This window comes from Oryza sativa, chromosome 3, assembly GCF_034140825.1.
Source record: "Oryza sativa Japonica Group chromosome 3, ASM3414082v1".
NCBI classification, from domain to species: Eukaryota; Viridiplantae; Streptophyta; class Magnoliopsida; order Poales; family Poaceae; genus Oryza; species Oryza sativa.
The window spans coordinates 22,889,993-22,915,756 of NC_089037.1; the positions used below are offsets into that span (position 1 = coordinate 22,889,993).

The 25,764-nt window shown below is 46.9% G+C and overlaps 1 protein-coding gene and 1 long non-coding RNA gene across 3 annotated transcripts; one reads left to right on the forward strand and one right to left on the reverse strand.

Annotated features, from left to right (window-relative positions):
- The first annotated feature begins 16,896 nt into the window (after positions 1-16,896).
- LOC4333363 (dolabradiene monooxygenase) lies at positions 16,897-18,700 on the forward strand. Its single transcript, XM_015774537.3, has 2 exons — positions 16,897-17,845; positions 17,991-18,700. Exons 1-2 carry the CDS (start codon positions 16,937-16,939, stop codon positions 18,615-18,617), a joined length of 1,536 nt encoding a protein of 511 aa, XP_015630023.1. The 5' UTR covers positions 16,897-16,936; the 3' UTR covers positions 18,618-18,700.
- A 3,381-nt stretch (positions 18,701-22,081) lies between these two features.
- On the reverse strand, positions 22,082-25,560 carry LOC9272092 (uncharacterized). 2 transcript variants are annotated; one of them, XR_010740116.1, is made up of 5 exons: positions 25,429-25,560; positions 24,795-25,340; positions 24,516-24,591; positions 23,133-23,292; positions 22,082-22,476 (listed from the first exon to the last, which is right to left on the reverse strand). It is a non-coding gene; the product is annotated as an uncharacterized lncRNA (long non-coding RNA). The 2 variants fall into 2 exon arrangements; XR_010740117.1 differs by having other exon boundaries at positions 22,082-22,495.
- Positions 25,561-25,764: the final 204 nt, after the last annotated feature.

Consider the following 25,764-nt stretch of genomic DNA (forward strand, 5'->3'; position numbering starts at 1 on the left):
GATACCATATTTTATTTAATTATATGCATGTATTGACGGTCAAATATTACGATTTAAGGATCATCAACAACATCCCCACACTTAACATTTGCTCGTCCCGAGTGAAGGCTATGGACTCTACAAAAGGTTTATGACTTCCTTATAATTATGCAAACAAATTATTCAAAGTCATATCTATACTTGTGGGTCTTTGTAGTGTCTACCATGCGATCTTGGGGAATTGAGAAATGGAACAATCTTGACTCAAGTCGCCCTTACTTTTCATGAAATTATAACTTTGCTTTGCTCCTCAATTGATTCTCTCGATCACTCAAAGTGTATAATTTCTCACAAAGGCATATGATTGTGCCAAGTCCTTTCATAGCCTCCCAATGACGGTTATGGCAGTTGGAATGGTCGGAAATGCTCTCTAACCGTCATTGGAGAGCAATCCTGGACGTCCACGCCAAACCCTGCATCCAACGGAGCAGATGGGGGTTCGGCCGAACCCCTTAGTTCGGCCGAACCATGGGCTGGTCCAATCCAGCACATTTTTGGTTGGCGGCCTCCTGGACTTCTCCTCTCTATAGACTTGTGAATTTTGGTCCAATTGGTCGTGTCATTTCTGAGTTCTTGGCCCATTCATACATAAGTCTGATCCTCGACATCGTCCGATTGATTTATCGTCTGGTTTGATGTCGATTCCTCTCCATTTTATGGTTATTCTTTGCAAAAGGTTAGTGATCCAAATGCTAGAGGAATATTATTATTCTAACATGGATATTGCAAGCATAACTAGTTCTCTATTTTGGTAACACTGAGGTCGAAACTAATCGCTAATGACCGTCAACAGGGGGAGAGGGATCCGAAGAGAAAAAAACACTTGTATCCTCCCACCAGAACCAACCACACACAAGAGTAGGGTATTACGCTTCCACAGCGGCCAAAACCTGTATAAACCGATTGCGTCCCCATTGCTTCCGAGGGGCCCGACCCCCTCTGCACATAGTTATTAAAACCGGACCGGATTGGCGGTCGGACTGGAAAAAAGACTGGACTGGCGGTTGGACCGGAAAAAACTAACCAGAGCCCTTGCCGGTCTAGGTAAAAGACCAGCATGCAATCGACCCTGCTGTGAACCGGTTAGACCGTCCAGTTCTGAAGAAATAGCGGGTTGCGTGGCTGCTGCTGTCGGTGATATGGGCCCGGGGGTATCATGTTTAGAGGGAGGAGGCTGCCCCCGATGCCACGTGGCCCTCCCCTAAGGGGAGTCAGGCCCGAGGTGGGGTGGCGGCCACTCCTTCCTAAAGACTAGTCGGAGGAGGCTGCCCCCCGATGCCACGTGGCCCTCCCCCAAGGGGAGTCAGGCCCGAGGTGGGGGGGCGGCCACTCCTTCCCAAAGACTAGTCAGAGGAGGCTGCCCCCCAATGCCACGTGGCCCTCCCCGAGGGGAGTCGGGCCCGAGGTAGGGAGGCGGCCACTCCCTCCCAGAGATTGGACGGAGGAGCCTGCCCCCCAATGCCACGTGGCCCTCCCCCGAGGGGGGTCGAGCCCGAGGTAGGGCGGCGGCCACTCCCTGGCCGAGAATAGAGGGAGAAGGCTGCCCCAGGCGCCACTTGGCCCTCCGCCGAGGGGGGATTGGGCCCGAGGTCGGGCGGCGACCGCCCCCTCCCGTGACTAGGGGTTGGGCTCCCCCGACCCCCTCTCTAGGTCACCACGTACGGTGGGTTAGGTGTCCGCCTACAGGTGCCCACCTACCTGCATTTATGATGACCCGAAAGGTCACGCCACGCCGCATTTAATGCGGCGTGTAGTGTACTCAACCGGTCTGTCACCGGTCGAATGACCGATGGGACTGGCTAGTGCGCCTGTGCGTTGCTCGTGTGTCAGGCGGCGTGCAGCCTAACATGTCCCATCAAATAATGATGGTGAGAGGTTCTCATCCTCTTACCCCAGCCGGAGTCGGTCCTCCCGCTCCGGTCAAAGCTAGGCTCCTATTTCCCGGTGTAATAGGAGCTCAGAAGTCTTCACCCATTAAATAGTAAATGACATGGGCGCCCCCCATGTCAGGCGGCATGGTTTGGTAGGCCCCACGACCGAGGCGACGTGTATGCGGCTTCCACGTCAAGGAACAAGAAATGCATTTAATGCAAAGATTGTAATACTTCTCGACGAAGTTAGGTTGTTGGGCCTATGTAGTAACCCCTTGAGGTATAAAAGGAAGTCTAGGCCTAGTGAGAAAGGGGGGGGGGGACTTCCGAGCGAACTGGCGCTTGGGTCTCGCAACCCCAAGCATTTGTGTTCTACGCTCAATCAATCAAGCACAGGAGTAGGGTGTTACGCTTCTTAGCGGCCCGAACCTGTATAAACCCCTTTTGTCTCATCGTCTTTGGGGGATTGAACCCCCTCAAGATCACACAGCTTCGCTCACCAAGCCCTCGAATCTCACCCGCTACCCCTGGCCGAACTCACAAAGGGGGGCCTCACGGTTCCCTGGTGGAGGAGTTCATTCCCCGCCATCTGCCGCGCCAGGTAGGGGGCGCGTTCGTGATTTTTGAGGTTCTTTTGAGCGCCGGCGTGACGAGCGTCGCACCGCCAATGTGGGGGAAGGCGCAGCCTCCTCAGGAGAGCCGCGCCACCCCAGGCAGGGGGCTAGTCCCCCCACATCTTCACCGGCCTCACCGAAAGGTACCACGGAAGCGTCAACCCCTCCGAGTCCCTCCAAATCCACACGACGATCTTAGAGGTGGCGTGGGGTGACGACCGGGTCAAGGCGAATTTCTTCCCCATGGCCCTCCAGGGCCAAGCACGGGGATCGCTTATGAACCTGCCACCTGCCTCGGTCTACTCCTGGGAGGACTCTTGTAGTTGAGCTCCGGGTGCCATCGAAGCCCGGGACCCCCTATGCCGGCTCTTCCGTAGCGGCTAGCTTTGGTCCCACCGGCAGGCTACGGTGCCCGGCCCGGCTCAACTAATCGTCCTTTCAAGCTTCAAGTATTTTTCAATTTTTCAATTCATCAGCTTAGTACAGCTTGAAGTCTTATATTTATTTTCCCCCCGTTCTTTTCTCATGGCCTTGCGACGCTCGCGTGTTACGCATTTGTTTGCTCCCTCGGTGGTAAGAGCCCAACCTCTCTCCCATCTACATGAACGTTTCCTCGCTAAGTGTGGGGGCTAAGTTTTCTAGCCCTATTCCGGCCTTAAATTGAGCGCCGGGTGCCGTCGAAGCCCGGGACCCCCTGTGCTGGCTCTTCCGTAGCAGCTAGCTTTGGTCCCGATGGCTAGCTACGGTGCCCGGCTTGGCTCAACTATGGATGGGGATCGCTGGCTCTAGAGTTTTTTTGGCTCTCACACTCGTGCGAAAGTAGTCGTCGATGTAGAAGGGAGAGATATTGGAAGGAAGCCACCGAAAGGAAAGAGCAAACAGAATGTGTAGCGTGAGGACACAGGCTCGTGGGAACCTCACCTCATTTGCTAAGTGGTCGCAGGCTTCCCAAAATGGTTAGGAACCCATGGTGGGAGGCCCTCTTCGAGCTAAAGGTTTGAAAGGTCGCGACATGCAAGCAAGGTTTGTGTTTGCTTCATTCATTCAAACGATTCTTCGCTTAAAGTGCGGAGGCTACGATTCCTAGCTCTATCCTAGCCCTGCGTCGAGCTCTGGGCACCGTCGACGTCTGGGGCCCCCTGTGCTGGCTCTTCCGTAGCGGTTGGCTTTGGCCCCGCCGGCTGGCTACAGCGCCCAGCTTGGCTTGATCATGGGTGAAGATTGTTGGCTATGGAAAATTTAGTCCTCGCACTCACGCGAAGGTAATCGTTTGCATAGAATTATTATTGCTTATATTTATCTCTCACCCATCTCTTCCTCGCGGTCCCGCGGTACCCACGTGTCGCGCGCTGGCTTGCCTCCCTTGGTAACAAAAAGTTTGTATTCGTTTCAACCATTCAAACTATTCTTTGCTTAAAGTGCGGGGGCTACGATTCCTAGCTCTCTCCTAGCCCTGCGTCAAGCTCTGGGCGCCGTCGACGCCCGGGGCCCCCTGTGCTGGCTCTTCCGTAGTGGTTGGCTCTAGCCCCGCCGGCTGGCTACAGTGCCTAGCTTGGCTTGATCGCGGGTGAAGATTGCTGGCTATGGAAAGTTCAGTCCTCACGCTCACGCCAAAATAATCGTTTGAATAGATGAAGTAGAACACGAACAGAGGTTAACAAAAGGCAGGGGCAAGCAAGGTACACGGCGTAAGGTCACAGGCCCGAGAGAATCTAACAACGTTTGCTAACTATATACAGGAAATAAGTTCACGGCCTAAGGTACGGGCTAAACTCCCGAGCCCACAACGCCTCGGAAACCGGGAGGAAAGTGGGAAGTTAAGGCGACGTTTGAACGTGACTAAACTCCCACCGCCCAACTCCCAGAATGATAGGACAGAAGATCGGGCCCACATGTCAACTGACTAGCAGATTGGCGTCAACCCTGACCACCTGGGAAAGGTTTTGGTCAGGGCTAACGCCGGGTGCTACTATCGGTGATATGGGCCCAGGGGTATCATTTTTAGAGGGAGGAGGCTTCCCCCAATGCCACGTGGCCCTCCCCCAAGGGAAGTCAGGCCCGAGGTGGGGTGGCGGCCACTCCTTCCCAAAGACTAGTCGGAGGAGGCTGCCCCCCGATGCCACGTGGCCTCCCCCAAGGGGAGTCAGGCCCGAGGTGGGGTGGTGGCCACTCCTTCCCAAAGACTAGTCGGAAGAGGCTGCCCCCCAATGCCACGTGGCCCTCCCCGAGGGGAGTCGGGCCCGAGGTAGGGCGGCGACCACTCCATCCCAGAGATTGGACAGAGGAGGCTGCCCCCCAATGCTACGTGGCCCTCCCCCGAGGGGGATCGAGCCCGAGGTAGGGTGGCGGCCACTCCCTGGCCAAGACTAGAGGGAGAAGGCTGCCCCAGGAGCCACGTGGCCCTCCCCCGCGGGGGGATCGGGCCCGAGGTCGGGCGGCGACCGCTCCCTCCCGTGACTAGGGGTTGGGCTCCCCCGACCCCCTCTCTAGGTCACCATGTACGTTGGGTTAGGTGTCCGCCTACAGGTGCCCACCTACCCACATTTATGGCGACCCGAGCGGTCGCGCCACGCCGCATTTAATGCGGCGTGCAGTGTACTCAACCGGTCTGTCACCGGTCGAATGACCGATGGGACTGGCTAGTGCGCCTGTGCGTTGCTCGTGTGTCAGGCAGCGTGCAACCTGACATGTCTCATCAAATAATGATGGTGAGAGGTTCTCATCCTCTTATCCTAGCCGGAGTCGGTCCTCCCACTCCGGTCAAAGCTAGGCTCCCGTTTCCCGGTGTAATAGGAGCCCAGAAATCTTCACCCATTAAATGGTGAATGACATGGGCATCCCCCGTGTCAGGCGGCATGGTTTGGTAGGCCCCACGACCGAGGCGACGTGTATGCGGCTTCCACGTCAAGGAACAAGACATGTATTTAATGCAAAGATTGTAATACTTCTCGACGAAGTTAGGTTGTTGGGCCTATGTGGTAACCCCTTGAGGTATAAAAGGAGGTCCAGGCCTAGTGAGAAAGGGGGGGACTTCCGAGCGAACTGGCGCTTGGGTCTCGCAACCCCAAGCACTTATGTTCTACACTCAATCAATCAAGCACAGGAGTAGGGTGTTACACTTAGTGGCCCGAACCTATATAAACCCCTTTTGTCTCATCGTCTTTGGGGGATTGAACCCCCTCAAGATCACACAGCTTCGCTCACCAAGCCCTCGAATCTCACCTGCTGCCCCCGGCCGAACTTACAAAGGGGGGCCTCACGGTTCCCTGGTGGAGGAGTTCATTCTCCGACAGCTGCGTAGGATCGGTCTGGTCCAGTTAAAAGACCGCTTGTGCGATTGAACCGGTAAAAACCGGCTGGACCGCCCGGTTTTTTGTGAAAACCGCCTAAAACCGGTTAATAAATCGGCACTGAACCGCTGCTATCTCAGAGGGCACGTGCATGCGGGGGATAGTTGGAGAAAATATAGGGTAATAAAGGTGTTGGGTGGGACTCGAGAACCCACGATGGGTTGATTGAAAGCACAGCGCACCAACCACCAGGCCATGCTTGTCGTTTTGAATGAACTGAATCAGTTATATATTTAAACTATTAAACCGCTTTGAACCAACGGTGCGACCAATCAAACCAGTGAACCGAGGGCCTTGCCGGTTCAATAACTATGCGTGGGATAGGAAGGGGAAGTGCGCGTGCAGGTGGGGGAAAAATGAGGGAAAATTATGCGTGGGATAGGAAGGGAAAGTGCTCTCTCAACCACCAGGCTACCTTGCCTCTTGTGTTTTAATAGAATGATTAATATATTTGATAAGTATTGAACCGGGTTAGACCACCTATTCACCCGGTTGAACCAGTGAACCATTTAACCAAGAGCCTCACCGGTTTGATTACTGGTCTGGTCTTAATAACTATGCCTCTGCATCACCTTCCCTTCATCTCTCAAGCCTTCACCCGCACCCCTGGTCCGAACCAAAAAGGGGCCCTCACAGTCCCCCGCTCGAGGAGTTTACCCTTCGACAGCAGCCATTGCCTTGCCGATCAGGGGGAGGAGGGGAGCATGAGTGCGTGATGAGTTTGTGAACTGAGTGAGGAGGGGGATAGGTTAGGGATTTCGTGGGCTTATACTGCCTTCTTTTGGGCTTTATAATAAAATTAAGTCTTCTAGGTTACTTCGTTATTCCAGAATAAATTTGGTTGGTTCAAAGTACTAATCGAATTTTCGGTTCTGTTTTTTATTTTGCAAAACCTTTGTGCATCTACTGGAGCTAGTTTTTGTCCTCGTTGCCTAAATTTAGCTATGGGCATATGGCACATCTACTGGATATGCTTGTAGAACATCACCAGCAGTGCCTCTAATCCACTCCCAATCCATATTTTTTGTTATTCTAGTCCAAAAATATGGTCCAACAATCTCCCTCTTCTGCTCCTAAACTTCACTGCTTTCGTAATCCCCGTTGAGGCAAACCAAACTTCACCGCTCAAACCACAAAGACACGGTTGATTTTGGTACAGGACATCGCGACTTCATGGTTTTAGCTGTAGGACACCGCGCGAAGTCACTTTTGGGGGAACCCACTCTATAAATGTGGTTATTTGCTAGGGGATACTCCATCCATTAAATTAATGTTTTCGTGCTAACTAGGCGAGAGAGGGTCCACTTTTTTACACGGCTTGACCAAATTGCCCCTTATATCTTCCTCTCTCTATCTCTCCCAAGCCGGCAGTGATGTGGAAGCGGCGGGTGGCGTGCCGAGGCCGGAGGGCGAGCAAGCGGCCTGCTCGGCAGCCGCAGAGGAGGCGTGGGCTCCCCGGCAGACCACATTTGTCATCTCTCTCTCTCTCTCATTTCCATCGTCTTCTTCCTCCATCGCCGCCATCTTTCACTCTTCTCTCAAATGATCGAATCCTCTCGCTCTCTCTCTTGTCGTTGGATCCACCGACCTCCACCGCCCAAGAAATCGCTGTTGTCCCTCTCCTACTCGTCGTCGCCTTGCACTCCGCTGTGAACACCGCGGCAATGCCGGTCTTGATGCCGTGGGAGCATACGCCGCACCGGCTCTACATCCAAGCAGTGAGGAAGAGAGGACAGATAGAAGAGAGATGGAGAGCTGACATGTGGGGCCAGGGGTATTTCTGACATTTCACATGATTTCTCTCTCTTCTCCAACAGAAAATTATTATTTTAATGGGTGTGGTGTCCACCAGCAAATATCCAACTTTTGTGAGTGTGTTTCCTTAAAAGTGACTTCGCGCGGTATCCTACAGCTAAAACCACGAAGTCGCGATGTCCTGTAGCAAAATTTGCCTTACTAGAAATATAATTCTCAACAATGACGCTTGAAATATTACTCAGTATTCTTACGGTTACAAATATAAACCGCAAGCGCATAGATATACCGCTGTAGCATTTCACCCGGAAGTATTCCAAGGTATCATATTTATTCAAACCAAAGGGAATATATGATAAGAGAGTACCATGCTAATATTTACATCACATGTATAGATCAAAGTCTAATGCAGGGGTTAATCAATTCAAGGGTAAGATAGGTTGACACACAGAAGAAACTAACCAGAATATTCTCACTAAAATAATAATCTAAGTTAAGTGGAGAAAGAAATAATTCTCAGCAATGACGCTTGAAATATTAGCATTTCACCCGGAAGTATTCCAAGGTATCGTATTTATTCAAACCAAAGGGAATATATTATAAGAGAGTACCATGCTAATATTTACATCACATGTATAGATCAAAGTCTAATGCAGGGGTTAATCAATTCAAGGGTAAGATAGGTTGACACATAGAAGAAACTAACCAGAATATTCTCACTAAAATAATAATCTAAGCTAAGTGGAGAAAGAATAAGAAAAGCATCATTTTCTGTACTTCTAGTATATAGTCATTTTAGTCTACATTTGCTATGGTACAATTATGCAGCCAATACCCTCTAACTATGCTCTCTTGGTATATAGAGAAACAACCCTTGATTGTCGAGTTCTTTACGATAATCCATCATGGCCATCCAACCGGTAATGGATATGGAGGAGTACCCACACTAGAAAATTCTCTTAGCCCTATATAAGCACGTGGAGGAATACACGTACTGAACTGTCACCATCAGCGGCCTACCTCTACAGATATGTGGCATATAGCACCATTTAATGGTATCTAATAATCTAAGCACCGCATTTATATTACTAAATAGTACTCCACATCTTTGCAGATGACATAGAGCAATCATATAAATGAACACCAACTAATACCATTGCATATCTTCAATAAGCTAGCTACATAATTATGACGAGTCAAGTATGAACTAAAGTTGGTACTCAAATAATTATATAAGTAAAGTAAAGGACCAAAACTATATAGAGAAGAATATTTTATTATTGAATAAAGTCTTACAAGAGAGAGAAGCTACTAGAGCCATATCCGAATTCACCGAAAGACTTCAAGAACTAAGAAACTATTCTATTTCTACTCCACAAGCACTAAAACAAAGTAAATAAACTACAGAGAGCTTCTTGCTTGATCCTTCTTTGTGTGTGTTGACATGGAGAGGGGAGAGGTCCTTTTATAGGCTGCCAATGACGGTTGTCAAAGTTGGAAATGTCCTAAACGCCCCGCAACCATCATTGGGAAGCCATCTGGGATGTCCACGTGGAAGACCAGGATCAGAAGCGCCGGTGGCGGTTCGGCCGAACCCTGGGCTGGCCCATCTGGCCCGTGCTTTCTCTGGTGCTTCACTTGATGGATCCTAAACTTAGTGGCATGGTGATTGGGCCCATTTACAGGTGTTCTAATGGGTTTGTGGGCCCATTCATCCATAAGTGTGCCACACGTCGAGCTGAAAGGTTATTTTCCATCATTTCTCCTCCATTTATATGAAGATCTCTTGCATACAAATACTTTGCCAAGTACAAGTGGAAATATATTATTCTTGATTAAATATGCATGCAAGCATTGCTAGTTCTCTTTTATTTCCAGAAATATTGACGGTCAAAATTGGTCTATAACAACCACAACAACCACCGAACCCCTTCGTCAAGGGGTGGGCAAGGTGGGAGCTGGTCTCGAAGTAGACTACCCAAGCCTCGATCACTAGAATAGTTCTCCCTTCGCTCCCAAGATGGTGAACTCCAAACCACTCAGAACCAACACTAAACCTCTCCACAACCTTCTCGGAGAGGTCACAGGGCAACTCCTCCAAGCTATCTAGGAGGCGACTACCTCCAAGAGTAATAAGTAGCAACCTGGCTCGGAGATGATCAAGTGTCACACTAACTCAATCAATGATGCAATGTACTTGTCTTTGCTAAAACTACTCTCTAACAACCACAATGAATAAACAAGAGCTCAATTGATGTGAGAGTGAATGCAAGGGGTCTATGCAAGTGAATAGAGTTCCTAGAGCGTCCCCTCGCTGTTGGTAGGGGAGTATTTATATACCCCCCACTCACCAAAACTAGTCGTTGAGGGCAAAACCCCAACTCTCAGATGTCTGCCGGTCAGACCGCTAGGGGGTGGCCGGTCAAACCGGCCTCTAGGGCAACCGCTAGAAACAAGCCATTGTCCGCCGAAGACCCACTGGTCAGACCACCATGGGCCGGCCGATCAGACCGCCTGTGGCTTCGGTCAGACCGGCATTGGCTTTGGCTGTTCTGGATCGCCAAACCGTGACCATCCAACCGACTCACAAACACCCAGTCGGACCGGCCATGACCCGTCGGTCTGCCCACGGTCAGACCGACTAGAGATTGAAAAGATGGAGGGAACAAATAATCAAACCAAGTGACCTTATGCATATGACATAATGCGACATTTTGATCACTTCTTTAGTAAAGTTATTACCCTTTTTGATAGTACGGCAAAGCTAATAATAAACCTAGCAAAAATTCAATCACCCAATGCCTCGATCGATTAAAATAAAAGGCTAGATTTACCACCTTTATCCCATTGCTTTGCACCATCAATTTTAATCTGCGGTAATCACCCTTGGTATGTATATCATGTGGTTCTAACTCAATTATATCACTTTAGTCCACAATTAGCGCTTGTCATTATTACTACCTCCATCCCAAAATATAAGAAGTTTTAGAGTTGGACACTATTATTAAGAAAGTAGGAAGAATTAAATGGGGAGAGGTTGTGATTGGTTGAGAAGTGGAGGTTGCTGGAAAAAAGTGAATGGTAGAGGGTGATGATTGATTGGGAAGAGAATGTTGGTGGAGAAGTTGTTATATTTGGGACAAATTCTGAGGGCTAGAAGTGGTTATATTTTGGGATGGAGGGAGTACCAGAATTAACAAACAGGGCCTACATCTACATGCTTCAACTGCATCCCAAAAACTAGCTAGTCCACGGACAATAGCAAAGCGAGCTTGCAGCACCCCAAATGCTTGTTCAACGTCCTTCCTAACGGACTGTTGTGCTTTAGCAAAATATTTTCTCTTATTGCCTTGTGGCAGCTGAATACTCTTCACGAGTGTTGCCTATGAAAGATAAATACCATATGCAAGATAATACCCTATAGTATAGTCATGTTCGTTAATACCACAATAAAGTTTAGGAGCCTGCCTTTTAGCTAGCTTTGCAAATAACGATGACCTTTGGAGCACGTTAATATCATTATGAGTTCCACGTAAACCAAAAAAAACGCATGCCAAATCCATCGGCCATGTGAGGCAACGACTTCTAAAGTAGGAACTTTCTCTTTCCCTTTATACTAATTGTGCCACGTAGTCAGGCAATTTTTCCACTCCAGTGCATGCAATCTAAAGAACCCACATTTCTAGAAATACTCTTTTTTCTCCAACTGCAAATAACCTAGCTATATCATTCTCATTTGGTGTCCTCATGTACTCCTCTCCAAAAACTTCATCAACGGCTATGACAAATCTTTTAAGATTCTCAATAATGATATTACCTCCAATACGAACCTACTCATCCACTGCATCTCCTGCTATTCCATAACATAACATGCGCGACATTATTGTTGCCTTTTGCAAATAGGATAGCCCAAGGATACCAGCCCCATTTCTTTTCTGCACAAATTAATCATCATGCACTTCAACATCATTCATTATGCGTAAATAGAGATGTCCTCTTATTCTAAACCTGCACAATAAGTAGCAATAAGAATTAATACATGCATCACTGTTCAAATCAAGATTGAAGAAAAATACTATTCACTATTACACACTTGCGTCTAAAATGAACATGAAGGTATGTAGGTTCTTCTAAAAAGTAGTCATTGTACAATCTCCAATGACCAGCCAATCTTTCCCTATCAATCACCTCATGTCCAAAGACAGACCTGTCTCGCTTCGATTCTTCAATGTACTGACAGTACACTATTTGAACCACCTAAAAAAAATTCTTCTTCTTCATCATCCGATGAAGACTCATCATCCAGTAGCATCTGGACGAGATTGCTTCGACAACTCGTCTCCTTGTTTTTTTAGCATGGTGAGTGCATGCAGAGAGAGGTGGCAAAGCGAGGGGAGGGAGAGGTGGAGCAAGAACAGTGGCGGGGGATAGAGGGGAAGGGGAGCTGACAGGGGATGGTGCACCACTACAGAACAGGGTTCTGGTAACACATCTTTGCGCTACTGCATGCCCAAAAACGTGTTACTGAGGACTCCAGTAACACAAACTGATATGTATTCCTATTGGCCATGTTACTACAGTATGACCCTTGTAGCACATAATTCATGTTGCAACTGCTAAGAAAAGGTGTTACCATCTTTTTAGCTAGTAACACCATTTTTAGCTCCTGTAACACAAGAACATGTGTTGCCGCATAGCCTAGGAACACATAATTTTGCACTGGTAACACATGAGTTCTGATAAGCTGTAACACTACTTTTCATTATAGTAACCGCAGTGATAGTATCATCATCAAACACAGTTTAAGAAATAATTTCTTGTTGCTGTCACAAATCATTATTGAAAAATCTTTATTATGAATCACATGTCATTGCACGTAGCAAGTATATTGTTACAGAGTCATCCATCTAAAACGTATTACTACACAATAACTTGATTAAATAGCACAAATCTTAGTAAAAAAAATATAGTCCTAAAACTGAAACATATAATGTTATATTTCTTCATCCATCTTTGCTTGCCACTTGGACCATGATGAGGCAAACTGCTAAAGAGTCAATGTTGTGAGTTCATTTGATCATCTACTTGTAATGTCTGAACATTTGCCTTGTGACCTATACAAGTACCTGTAGTTGAGAAAAATCCCCGGGGGAGATTGGTGTTGGCTAGGGAGTGCGTGGGAGGGAGATCGGCATTGGGCAGGGAGTACGTGGGAGGGAGATCGGCCTCGGGGCCAGGTAGCACTTGAGAGGGAGATCGACACAGCGTCAGGGTAGTGAGGAGTGCATGGGATGGGTCGCGCGATCTTTTTTCTTGCGGGGATGATGGAAAACGGGAGATTTCTGTTGGTAGTTTAACAGAAGGGCTCACTTTTAGTTTTTGAGAATTAAATTTAGGGTTTCTCTTAGAGGGATGAGTTTTTTCAATTCCTATTTTCATTTTAGAAAATCTAATAAAAAATTTTGGGAATGGATTATTCTCATTTTCTTGATGATGCTATTAGGTCATACAACTAACTGTTCAGTGCCGCCATCATGAACAAGCATTGATAGCAACCTAACAATGCAATTATTGCAAACAAGTTTTGAATAGAGCATTACAAAATGAGATAATTTTGAGAACAAAATTATACAAGTTTCTAAAAATCATTTTTTAAAAACTACAGGGAATACTTTCTCCATTTTTAAATATATAACGCTATTGACTTTTAGACATGACGTTTGTCTATTCATCTTATTTAAAAATTTAGTGAAAATATATAAAGTATAAGTTATGCTTAAAATATCTTTAATAATAAAACAAGTCACAATAAAATAAAATAATAAATATGTATATTTTCTAATAAGATGAAAGATCAATTTGTAGTAAAAAGGGAGATAGTATATGCATATACTTCATTTTGGTGGCCCAGTGGATCAATGCATGGGTTGTTCTTGATTGATAATGCGCATGTGAGCATACACAACGGACATACATGAAGACAACTATACTCACTCTTTTTTTTTTCATAATGTTTGTTACATCATATATTTTGGATGTAGCAGTCTAGCAGACACGCATAGTTTTTTTTTTTTAATTTCATTTTTGTTGGTCGTGCCTGCAACAAGAGCAATCAAATTAACTTTGTTCCCACGAGGCCACGCGTGCTGTTTTTATAAATTATATAATAGATCACGTGGATGTTACCTCGTCCATAATCATGTGGGGGGCGCGCGCCATGGCCCTACGTGCATAATTTGATCGCTAGGAAAATAAAATTAATTCTACAATATATCTCAGCAGGGATAATTTCGCATGACTTATGCACGGCATCTACTGATGACCTACCGTTGGTTATATGTTCTTTTCTTGTTGTTCAATTCTAATCGTAGTTCTCTAGCTCGTGATGTTCTTGTTCATTTATTTTAAGACTTCGTGCTAGCTGCTGACTAGTACCTAATACCTACGTACCAAGTGTGAAGATTGACTACTGAGTTAAGTACTACATTCGTCCTAAAATGTAGCAATTGTCCAGATTCATAGCCAAAAAAAATACTATATTTTGGGACGGAGGTAGTACTCTATTTAATAATTGCCTGCAAAATGTCAGTTCGATTGATCTGTTGATAACCTAAGAACTGAGGAGCTGTGTGTGTCATTATCTTCAGAAAGGGCGTGGATTTTAATTTCTCAACGAGATGTCCCCCGTTGTTTACATGTCACTCAAATAGTTAATTTAATTTCTTTTTCCATTGCGAGATATAGAAGTTGAATTTGAACTTGCATGTTTGTGGAGTGATATATCACATGTTAATACACCTCCTCAAATTTTTTTCATAACCATTTGAGTGACATGCACTAGTACAAAAACCCTTATAGGTGCCGGTTGGGAACCGGCAATAGGTGCCAGTTTCCCGGCCGACACCTTTTGGTCGGCACCAATGACCCTATGTCATTGGTGCCGGTTGTAGAACTGGCACCTTTGTGCTCTCCCAGATTCAAAAAAAAAAATGAAGAAGCCGGCTCCAAGCCGAGCTGAGCCGATGCTTTTGAGCCACACCATTCAAGCAGATGCATTCCATCACAAATCACAGATGCAATTCCCCGGTTAACAACAACAATCACATATGCAATTCAATCCGGTCAACAACAACAACAACAACAAAATCCATCACTGATCAACAACAACAATCACAAGTCCCGAGTGAACAACAATCCAATCAATCACAAATCACAGATCAACAACAGAAGCAAATGCACGAACTCACTCCGTCGTCGTCAATGCGCTGCTGCCAATCACAGCCGGGGTCCGTTGCCACCGCCATTTCCCTTGGCCACGGCCGCCGCCGCACGTCGCCGCCGCACGTCGCTGCCCCGACCGGAGAGGGAGAGGAGGAGGGAGACCGGATCTGCACCCGGTCACCTATGGGGAGGCCGCTTGCCACCTCCCTTGGCCACCGCCGCCGCCGGACATCGCTGCCACCAACCTACCACCCCGACCTCCCCCTCTCCAGATCTGGCCGCCTTCGATGAAGCCGATGGAGAGGGAGAGGCAGAGGGGACCGGATGTGCTCCTCCTCGTCGCGCGCCGGTCCATGCGTCCCTGCTTGCCGGCTAGGAGATGGGGACGGAGGGGGAGGGAAGCGGCCGGCCGGAGAGAGAGAGGGCGGATGGAGAGGGGGACTCGGCGGGTGCTGGAGGGGGAGGGAGAGGGGAGGGCGGCGGAGGAGAAGGCGTGGGTGGGAGGGGGAGGAGGAGGAGGGGAGGGCGGTGCCGCGGTGGAGAGGAGTCGAGACTTCTCTCTCGCGCGTGGATAAGGCCGGAGGAGAAGATGCGCGGATAAGGAAGAGAAGCAGGGACCTACGCGCAGATAAGTCCGGAGATGAGGCCGGCTCGGCTCGCCCAGTTCGGCTCGGTTTGGTATGGGTGCCGGTTTTTTAATTAACCGGCACCTATTATATATTATAGGTGTCGGTTCTTTTTAAAAACCGGTACATATAGTATTGGTGCCGGTTTTTCTAATGAACCGGCACCTATAATCCTTAAAGGTGTCGGTTGTATATTTTTCAATGTGCGGATGTGGGAAAAGTTTCATAGGTGCCGGTTATAAATGAACCGGCACCTATAAGGCCAGTCCCTATAAGGGTTTTTGTAGTAGTGATGTAAATAGCAAGGGGACATCCTCTTAAGGGATCAAAATAGTTTCCCCTTAAAAAATATATGTATGGTGATAGGAGATACGTGTATCCAACTTTTCTTTTCACGCCACTTGGTTACGGCCTTCACGGAGCCATACATCTATCGTCTATGCATCCATCTACTCTTTTTGTACCACTCTGTTTTTGGTTAATGTCATATAATACGTGCAAGCAAACAGTATCTTGAATCACTACGGGATGAAAGTGTTAGAATTTAGAGAAGAACCGCTAATATGATGGTCAAATAATAGAATTAGATGCACCGGTCATATGATGGTGAAATTATAGGTGCATCGTTCTATCCACTATAGGGTGCCCACGAATATCGGCCCATGTGGATGTACTCTCAACAGGATTTTAGGAGACATGGATGTGCCAATAGCCTTTCTCTATAAGCACGTAATTAAGTATTAGCTCTTTTCTAAAAAAATATTACCTCCGTTTTTTAATAGATGACGCCGTTGACTTTTTCTTACATGTTTGACCATTCGTCTTATTCAAAAATTTTATGCAAATGTATAATATATAAATCACACTTAAAGTACTATAAGTGATAAAACAACTCATAAAAAAACAAATTATAATTACGTAAATTTTTTGAATAAGACGAATGGTCAAACATATGAGAAAAAGTCAACGGCGTTATCTATTAAAAAACAGAGGGAGTAGATTAATATATTTTTTTAAAGTAAATTTCGTATATAATTTTTTTTTAAAAAAATACATCGTTTAGCCGTTTGAAAAATGTGCGCGCGGAAAAAAAAGAGAGGTGAGTTGGAAAAGGAGGGAGAAGAACGCAACCATAGTAATGGCATTTATCTAAAATGACATATTTGTAATGGTATGAATCCAATTAACCTAAAAAATATTAGTATTTGATATATGCAAATTTAGTACTAGCCCCACACATATTTAGCTCAAGAGAGATATTTTGCTATATTGGTTAACATCAGTGATTCCTGTGTCAATTAGCACTAGCCACACACATATTTAGCTCAAGCTCCGTCACTGTAAAAGTATCCTGTATCCAATGATCACTGACCACCTACCGCTCCAATATAAAGGGACCCATATGAATATGATCTGGCTTTTGTCAGTACAGCTGCACGCTCACTTGCAAACTAGCACCAATGGAGCTGACGACACTGCTGCTTCTGGCCTTGATATCCTTCTTCTTCCTCGTCGAGCTCATCGCCCGCTATGCCTCGCCGTCCGGCAGGGAGAGTGCGCTGCGGCTGCCGCCCGGGCCGTCGCAGCTGCCGCTCATCGGCAGCCTGCACCACCTCCTCCTGTCACGGTACGGCGACCTGCCGCACCGGGCCATGCGCGAGCTGTCCCTGACCTACGGCCCCCTCATGCTCCTCCGCCTCGGCGCCGTGCCCACGCTGGTCGTCTCCTCCGCCGAGGCCGCGGCGGAGGTCATGAGGGCGCACGACGCCGCCTTCGCCGGCCGCCACCTCAGCGCCACCATCGACATCCTCAGCTGCGGCGGCAAGGACATCATCTTCGGGCCCTACACCGAGCGGTGGCGCGAGCTCCGCAAGGTGTGCGCGCTCGAGCTCTTCAACCACCGCCGCGTGCTCTCCTTCCGCCCCGTCAGGGAGGACGAGGTGGGGCGACTCCTCCGCTCCGTCTCCGCCGCCTCCGCCGAGGGCGGCGCCGCCTGCTTCAACCTCAGTGAGAGGATCTGCCGCATGACCAACGACTCCGTGGTGCGCGCCGCGTTCGGCGCGCGGTGCGACCACCGGGACGAGTTCCTGCACGAGCTCGACAAGGCGGTGCGGCTCACCGGCGGGATCAACTTGGCCGACCTGTACCCGTCCTCACGGCTGGTGCGCCGGCTCAGCGCGGCCACGCGGGACATGGCGCGTTGCCAGAGGAACATCTACCGCATCGCCGAGAGCATCATCCGCGATCGCGACGGCGCGCCGCCGCCGGAGCGAGACGAGGAGGACCTGCTCAGCGTCCTTCTCCGGCTGCAGAGGAGCGGCGGCCTCAAGTTCGCACTCACCACCGAGATCATCAGCACCGTCATTTTCGTAAGCCATCTCACACCGTACTCCAGTAATTAACACCTGCTTAATTGCAATAAATCCCAAGTACAAACAGAAAATCTTTTAGCGTGACAGCGGCATGCATCATGCATGATATATGATGCGTGTCTGGTCGATCTCATGGCTGCAGGACATCTTCTCGGCCGGGAGCGAGACGTCGTCGACGACGCTAGACTGGACCATGTCGGAGCTGATGAAGAACCCGCGGATCTTGCGGAAGGCGCAATCAGAGGTGAGGGAGACGTTCAAGGGACAAGACAAGCTAACCGAGGATGATGTCGCCAAGCTGAGCTACCTGCAGCTGGTGATCAAGGAGACCCTACGGCTACACCCGCCAGCGCCACTCCTGATCCCCAGGGAGTGCCGCGAGACGTGCCAGGTCATGGGCTATGATGTGCCAAAGGGCACCAAGGTCTTTGTCAACGTGTGGAAGATAGGCAGGGAAGGCGAATATTGGGGCGATGGCGAGATATTTAGGCCAGAGAGATTTGAGAATAGTACAGTTGATTTTAGAGGGGCGGACTTTGAGTTCATCCCGTTTGGAGCTGGGCGGAGGATGTGTCCTGGTATAGCGCTAGGTTTAGCTAATATGGAGCTTGCTCTTGCTAGCCTTCTTTACCACTTTGATTGGGAGCTTCCCGACGGCATCAAATCTGAGGAGCTAGACATGACAGAGGTATTTGGTATCACGGTAAGAAGGAAGTCCAAGCTTTGGTTGCACGCAATACCTCGAGTTCCCTATATATCCACGTATTGATTAATTAATCTATAGAAGCCGTGTAATAATGGTACCATGAAATTTAGTTCTTCTGTCGAATAAATGTTCCTATCTCGTAATAATGTAGCTATGTACATATTTTAAGAAGGCGGAGGCTAGGATGTTTCTTGGATTTATAACTATACTAATTTCTTCATCCTAGAATATAATAAGCTAAAATAGAGAATTAACCTAGAATTATAAATCTGGACAGGTGACTTGTTTAGTTTTGTAGTACCGGATTGAGTTATGTCTAATTTTAGATTGCTATACTCTAAGTCTAAGACAAAGGTAGTACATCTTTTAGAAAAAAAAAAACAAAACAAAGTATCTTGTAACGAGCCGTGTTCCTTCATGTATGCCAATGCCGTGTTCCTTTATCAATCGACAATCTCTCAAAATTTCTGCATAGTTTTTCAATCTTCTCGTCTTGTCATCCATTGCTACCAAAATTAACGCTTACCCACTCGTCACAAAATGAATAAGCTAGAATGGAAACGAAGGGAGTACTATATATCGGTTACCATGACAAAGGACGAATCCAATTATATGGCATCACAAGGCCAATCATTGGAATTTATTTCCAAGAAAGCACAACAGAAGAGATGCCTCGTTTTGTCCTGATCCTGCGAATCATCATTCCATAAGAAAATATTTTAGTCTAAATTTAAATCTATCCTTATTATAAAAATTAAAGATGTTTTTACCGGTACTTTGGATCGTCATCCTTATATATTCTTATATGAGTCAGTTTTTAAGTTCGTTCGCTTTTGGAAATATAGGAGTCGTATAAGAAATCTCTTAAAAAAACTCGCATGCTAACTTGAGATGATCGGGCTCTTAACTGCAGCTCATGGTTTTCTATATATATATATATATATATATATATATATATATATATATATATATATATATATATATATATATATATATATATATATATATATATCCAAGCGAATTTCCACTGTGAATTTAATCTTAATTAAACCATATAAAAATAATAAGTTTAAATTAGTCTTCACCTGTTGCAACACACGGGTATTTTTTTCTAGTAAGGAAAAATTATGAATTACTCGCAGAACTATCGCGGTCGACCAAATTTTAACCTTGAACTTTTAATACTGGACGAATTACCACACTCGGCTCAATCTAGAATAGTTTTGCCCTACGTGGTGTGCGTGTGGCAATCCAACCAGCACTTCTTTTTTTTTAAAAAAATGTTGGGACCCACCTGTCATACCTCATCTTCCCCTCTTCCTCTCTCTTTCTCTTTCTCTTAGTTGCAAGGAGTGCACGGCGGCACGGAGACGGGTGGTTGGCCGACGGTGGTACGCGGGGACGGGCGGGCAGTCGGCACGGGAACAGGCAGTGGGCACATTGTGGCGCTCGTGGACGGGTGCGCGGTCACGTGCGGGGAGGTGGAGGGATGGGGGAGGGAGAGGTCGATGGGGAAGGGGAGGAGATGGAGATGGAAGGGGAGGGGCGGTGGGTGGCGGCGCCCATGGACGGGCAGGCAGACGACATGAACGGCAGCGCGCTGGGAGGTGGAAGGGATGGGGGAGGGGAGGGGCGTGGAGGTGGATAGGGAAGGGATGAGATATGGAAGTGGAAGGGGAGGTCGGCGCATGGCGGCAGCCATGGCGGGCGAGGCAGGGGCATAGCGGAGAGGCGGGCGGTGACCAAAGTGGTCGGCACGGCGGGTGGCGGCCGGAGGCGCGGGCCACCTCATCTTCCCCTCCGATCTCCCTCCCCTCCCACCTACAAATGGCGGATCCCGGTGACGCCACCATGTGCGCTGACCTCCCCTTCCCCATCCATCTCCACTCTCCCTCCCCCATCCTCTCCACGTCCGCGCGCTGCTATGCGTGTCGCCGCTCACTGTCCGTCCCCACGCACCGCCACCCATCGCCCATCCCCGCGCCGACCATCCCCGCGCACCGCCATCCATCGCCCATCCCCGAGCCGACCATCCCCGCGCGCTGCCGCCCGTCCACTGCCCGTTCCAGCACTGCAGTGCATGCCTTTTGCCCAAGAGAGAGAAAAAGAGAGGAAAAGGGGAAAGGAGGTATGATAGGTGGGTCCTGTTGTGAAACAAATCTCTTGGAGATAAGTTTCTTGTAGGCCAATCCGAACCGGAGTAGAGATAAGATCTATCTTCTCCTAAGACCCCTATATATACAGGGGCAGGGTGTGACATCTAATGGCTAATGGCTGGCTTATACTACAGATGAGATCTATAATGAAGAGAGAGCTCCATCCTATATCTGCGTTCATTGTCTACTTCTGCAATATTCTTGATGGCAACGGGATGGGCGCGGGTGTTCTACATCATCTCATGTCTCTACTGCTGTGGAAGGGACAGGGAACGGATCCGGTGATCCGCTAATAGGCGCGTTGGTTTACAACACGTTATCAGCAGCTCTTCCATCACCGGTTTGTCGTTCCAATCTGTTTTTATTATTAGATTAATTTCTATTCACAGATTGATCTGTTCCGGTATTGCTTTTGTTTGCATATACCGCTGGTGATCGAGATGCCGGTGTGTCAGCCGCACGACGAGATGTATTGATCGCTACAACCATGCATGGATCGGCATGCATGCATGTCGTTGGACAAGTGGATGGATGGATTTAATATGCATCATTGTGTCGATATACATATCTAACTCCTTGATGCTAATCTAATTGGATTTGTTTGTTTTGCATGTACGCCGGCCGGACATGTGGCCGCGGCAACATGCATGCGCACAAGATCGGATCAAGTGGCCGAGCGTCGACCCGAGCTTGGACTTGGCCATCGTCCGGTGGGACGACACTACGCCAGCAAGCATGGCGTCCATACACAAGTGCCGGGAAGTCGAGCGACCGCAGAGACGCGGCGTACCCGTGTGCGCTTGAAGCGCTTCGATGCCCGCTGGCCCCTGCTGTCGCGCATATGTGCGGCGCGCCCTGCGGGAGCACAGCCGCTCCGGATAGGTCGGGCCATGCCGAGCGCCTGTTTCGGTCCTGCGCGATTTGGCCGATGGGCAATGGCTACCGCACGGCGCCACGACGCAGCGATGCCGTTCGCTTCTGTCTGGTGGCCAAACCACGTGCATCTACCCGCATGTGCGCGGGTCATCGGCTGTGCCGGCGTGCCGCCGGGATCACACGCCTTGGATTGATGGAACGAATAGTGAAAACATGCACACACTAGATAGATGCCCGTGCGTTACAACGGGTAAAAGTTATAAACCAATTTAAAAGCACACAGTAAGATAATGTTAAATAATTATTAAGTGTAATTCCTTTATAATAAAAACTTTAATATAGCACGAATAATAATTATATCACATGTTTATAGTTTTCATATGGTAGTAATACAAATCTACAAACAACGAAAGTTGGTGAATAAAATAGCATGTGAGTTGTATCAGAAAATAAAAACATTTGAAGCTAATAAAGTTCACGGGTTCACGAACAACATTCGGGTGAAAATACTTGCAGTTTTGAATTTGATAATCTGATCGAAAAAATAGTTAACACCAAAATCCTTTCCCAAAACCATGAGCTAGACGATTACTCTTGCTAACTCCAACTATACAATACACCATTTTCTGGAACTAAATATTGACACTACCATCCTTTCACAAATTAATAAAAACTCTACATATTGACACTACCATCCTTTCACAAAATAATAAAAACTATACATAAAACATGAGGTTGATTGCTTTTCATAATTCCATCTATACTATACACCATTTTCTGGAACTCAATGCTCATTCGTTTACTTCTTCTGGATGCTTCTCACTGGTCAATATGAAATATGTTATACTTGACCAATATCGTCTGAATATCGAGCACCTTGTCTTCATCAGCTTTATTGAGATGGTTAAGCTAGCAGTCAGCAGTGAATTCTCAGATAAAACAACAATTAAGAGCTAAACACCAATAGAAAATCAGAAAGTTCTATACTACTTCATACTTCAGAATGAATTAAAAAAACTTCAAATTTTCAACCAGCAAGCTTAATGCTGACTTGAATGACAATAAAGGGATATCATCTTTAAAAGTTTTGTTGTTATGAAAACAGGGAAATGAATTTCTAGATTAACTTGCAGTACAATCACATCCAAATTCATTAAATAACATCCGCAAGAGTAGTTGGCCTGAATTTAAGATTAAATTAAAATACAGTTAAAACTTAGGACAAATATGAGTGGCACAAATATGAAAAAGAGCTCGAGTTGATCACGTAATTTTACCTTTCTATTTGCCTATAGGACCACAATTCACAAAGATTCATACATGCAAAAGTGGCTATGAAAGAGGCCATGCTAGCTAGGTAAATCCTACTCGTAAATGTTAATTTGCAAACACTGAATACCTTGTTTCATCTCCAAGGGAATATCAATGCCACACATTCATATGCATTTTGCACTAAAAAAGGATCTAAAATTCAGAGGCAATGCACCGACACCAACAAAGAATGTTTAAATAAATAGATAAAAGAACGAAGTGTTTATAGTAGCACCTTTGCAGCATAAGGATCACATTCACATACATTGGGTTTTGCATAGCAAGCATAGAGTGCATGCACCCAGAAAGAAATATTGAGGGGAACATGAAGAGGCTTCCTTGAGGTATAGATATTGTCCATAGCTGGTGCCTGGAGGACGAGAGGAACTACCAATCTGCAAGGCAAACATATTGGTAAAAAGACAATTTTCCATCAGATATATGATTCTCTAATTTTGATTCAAGCAAATGGATTCTCTAACAATGGACATAAAATTGAATTTGTGTATCACATATGGTTCCCTGAAGATACATAGAATATTTTCTTGAATAAACAACAGATGGCTATGTGGGATAATTTTCTCTATACAAAATAGTTTTTGACCTCTAGGCTCTAATATTACCAATACGTAAAGCATTTTAAAGCACCAAAATAACTGTAAGAGAAATCGCATGTGCATGTGTAGACCTATTTGTGCACAGGAACAAACACCACCTAAAAAGAATCAACAAGTAGCCGACAATGTTCAGTAGGAACTATTTTATACTCCCTCCATCCCAAAATATTTGACGCCGTTGACTTTTTTAAAAATGTTTGACCGTTCGTCTTATTAAAAAAATTTAGTAATTATTAATTCTTTTCCTATCATTTGATTTATTGTTAAATATACTTTTATGTATACATATAGTTTTACACATTTCATAAAAGTTTTTGAATAAGACGAACGGTCAAACATGTTTACAAAAGTCAACGGCGTCAAACATTTAGGAAATGAGGGAGTAATAAACATGAATAGCAAGTCGATCATAAAGTTGAGTGATTCTTTATCTTGGTTATAATCTGAAATTCCGAACTGTGATCTTCTCCCAAACAATATGCTTACGTGTTCACTTTCATTTGGTGGCACTATTCTGCTGCAGCAGTTCAGCAAAAATAGGAAGCCTTGGCAAATAGCAATTTCAGAATCACTGCATTATAGCCAATAGCAGTCATCTGATCATGCACATGACACATGACTGGATATTTGCACATATGGTTTATATTGTGATCATGGATTATTTAATTAAAGTAATCAGAAAACAATGGTTTCAAACACATGACTGGAAATTGACTGCATTAAGCCCAGTTTTTGCACCAATTAAGCACTGCATCCAGCTCAGGGCCAGTCAGGACACAATTTACCCAATAAAACTCAAATAATGACATGACACAACCAAATGACAGGAAAAAATGGAAGAATATTTGACTCATAAAACTCAAATAATGCTGGCGCCTCGTAAGATAAAAATACCGTAACTCTAATCAAGTCCCATGTCACTTTTTTATCTGTGTACAAGTTACTCATTTCAATTTATCTGTTTGAGATCAGTCACAGATCAAGCATAAAAAAATACTTACTTTGCTGGATTCAAGGGCCATTGGAGCATTTCCTAAAACAAGATATGTGTAAGTGCAACTCGATCTGTCAATTAACCTGACATAAAGAACTGAAAAGGTTACTTGGAATTTTTAAAGAACATAAGCAAGAAATTCGAAGCCTAATTATATCATTATATATAAGGCAGATCTTGCTCTAAAACATAACAAATATCAGAACATTGCAGCTTGCAACTATCTGTAGCCAAATCCCTGTAACGTAAAACTAAATAGCAGTCTAGGAGTGTTTCTTGCAACCACCTGAGCTGAAGTCATCGTAAGTGAGCATAATCAAGAGATTAGAGGGTTGGATAAGGACCAATGTCTAACACAAATCAGTGGTGCCGCACTGCCACCACCAAACCCAATCTGCTGAACATTAGAGGGAATCACCAATAAAAAAGTTCAGGAGCAAGAATTGGAATCGAATTACCAGCCTGATCCATTGTATGAACCACGATATGTTATGATGTTGTTACTGCTGCAGCAAAGCAAGATTATAGGGAGTGCGAGACACGTCGGCCTCGGGCGCTCCGGAGACCAGTGACGGCCTGAATGGTTTGTGGAGCACCATGTCGGCGAGTCGCGGGTGAGGGAGAGCCGACGGCGGGGCAGATGCCACTGGTGGTCGCAGGGAGGCAGAGAGGCCGACGGCGCTCCGCTGTTTTTGTGGATCAGGATTCAGGAGCAGATGGGGACCGCGATAATAGGGAGGATATACGCAGGGCAACCGTCAGTGGTGGAGAAGCAGCAGCGGACGACGTCGTCTCGACTCGGGATCGGCAGTGCCCGCGCCCGTGCCGACGCCTGCAACGACGACGATGCATGGTGCTTGAGGCGGTGGATTGAATGGCGCAGTGTCAATCTAGCTGCGGAGGGGGCGAGGAGGCGACACCGTCTCGACTGGGGAGGGAGGCGGTGTGGTGGATGCAGGCGAGCAGGGGCGACGGGGCGGCTGCGACGATGGGGAGGGGTGCGGCATGGAGGAGAAAGGGATGGGAGTGCCGGGGAGGACGGCAGCGACGGTGGGGAAGGAGGAAAGGGGGAGAGAACGGATCGGGGATGCGGGCGGTTGAGGGGGTTGCGGCGGCGTGGATCGGGGGGTTGAGGGTAGGGGAGAGGAGAGAGCGATCGAGATTCGAGGGAGACGCGTGCGCTGGATGCGTAGGAAGAGAAAGGCAATCTGAGCCGTTCGATTAGGCGATCCCACGTTCTATATTTCACGTGTCTG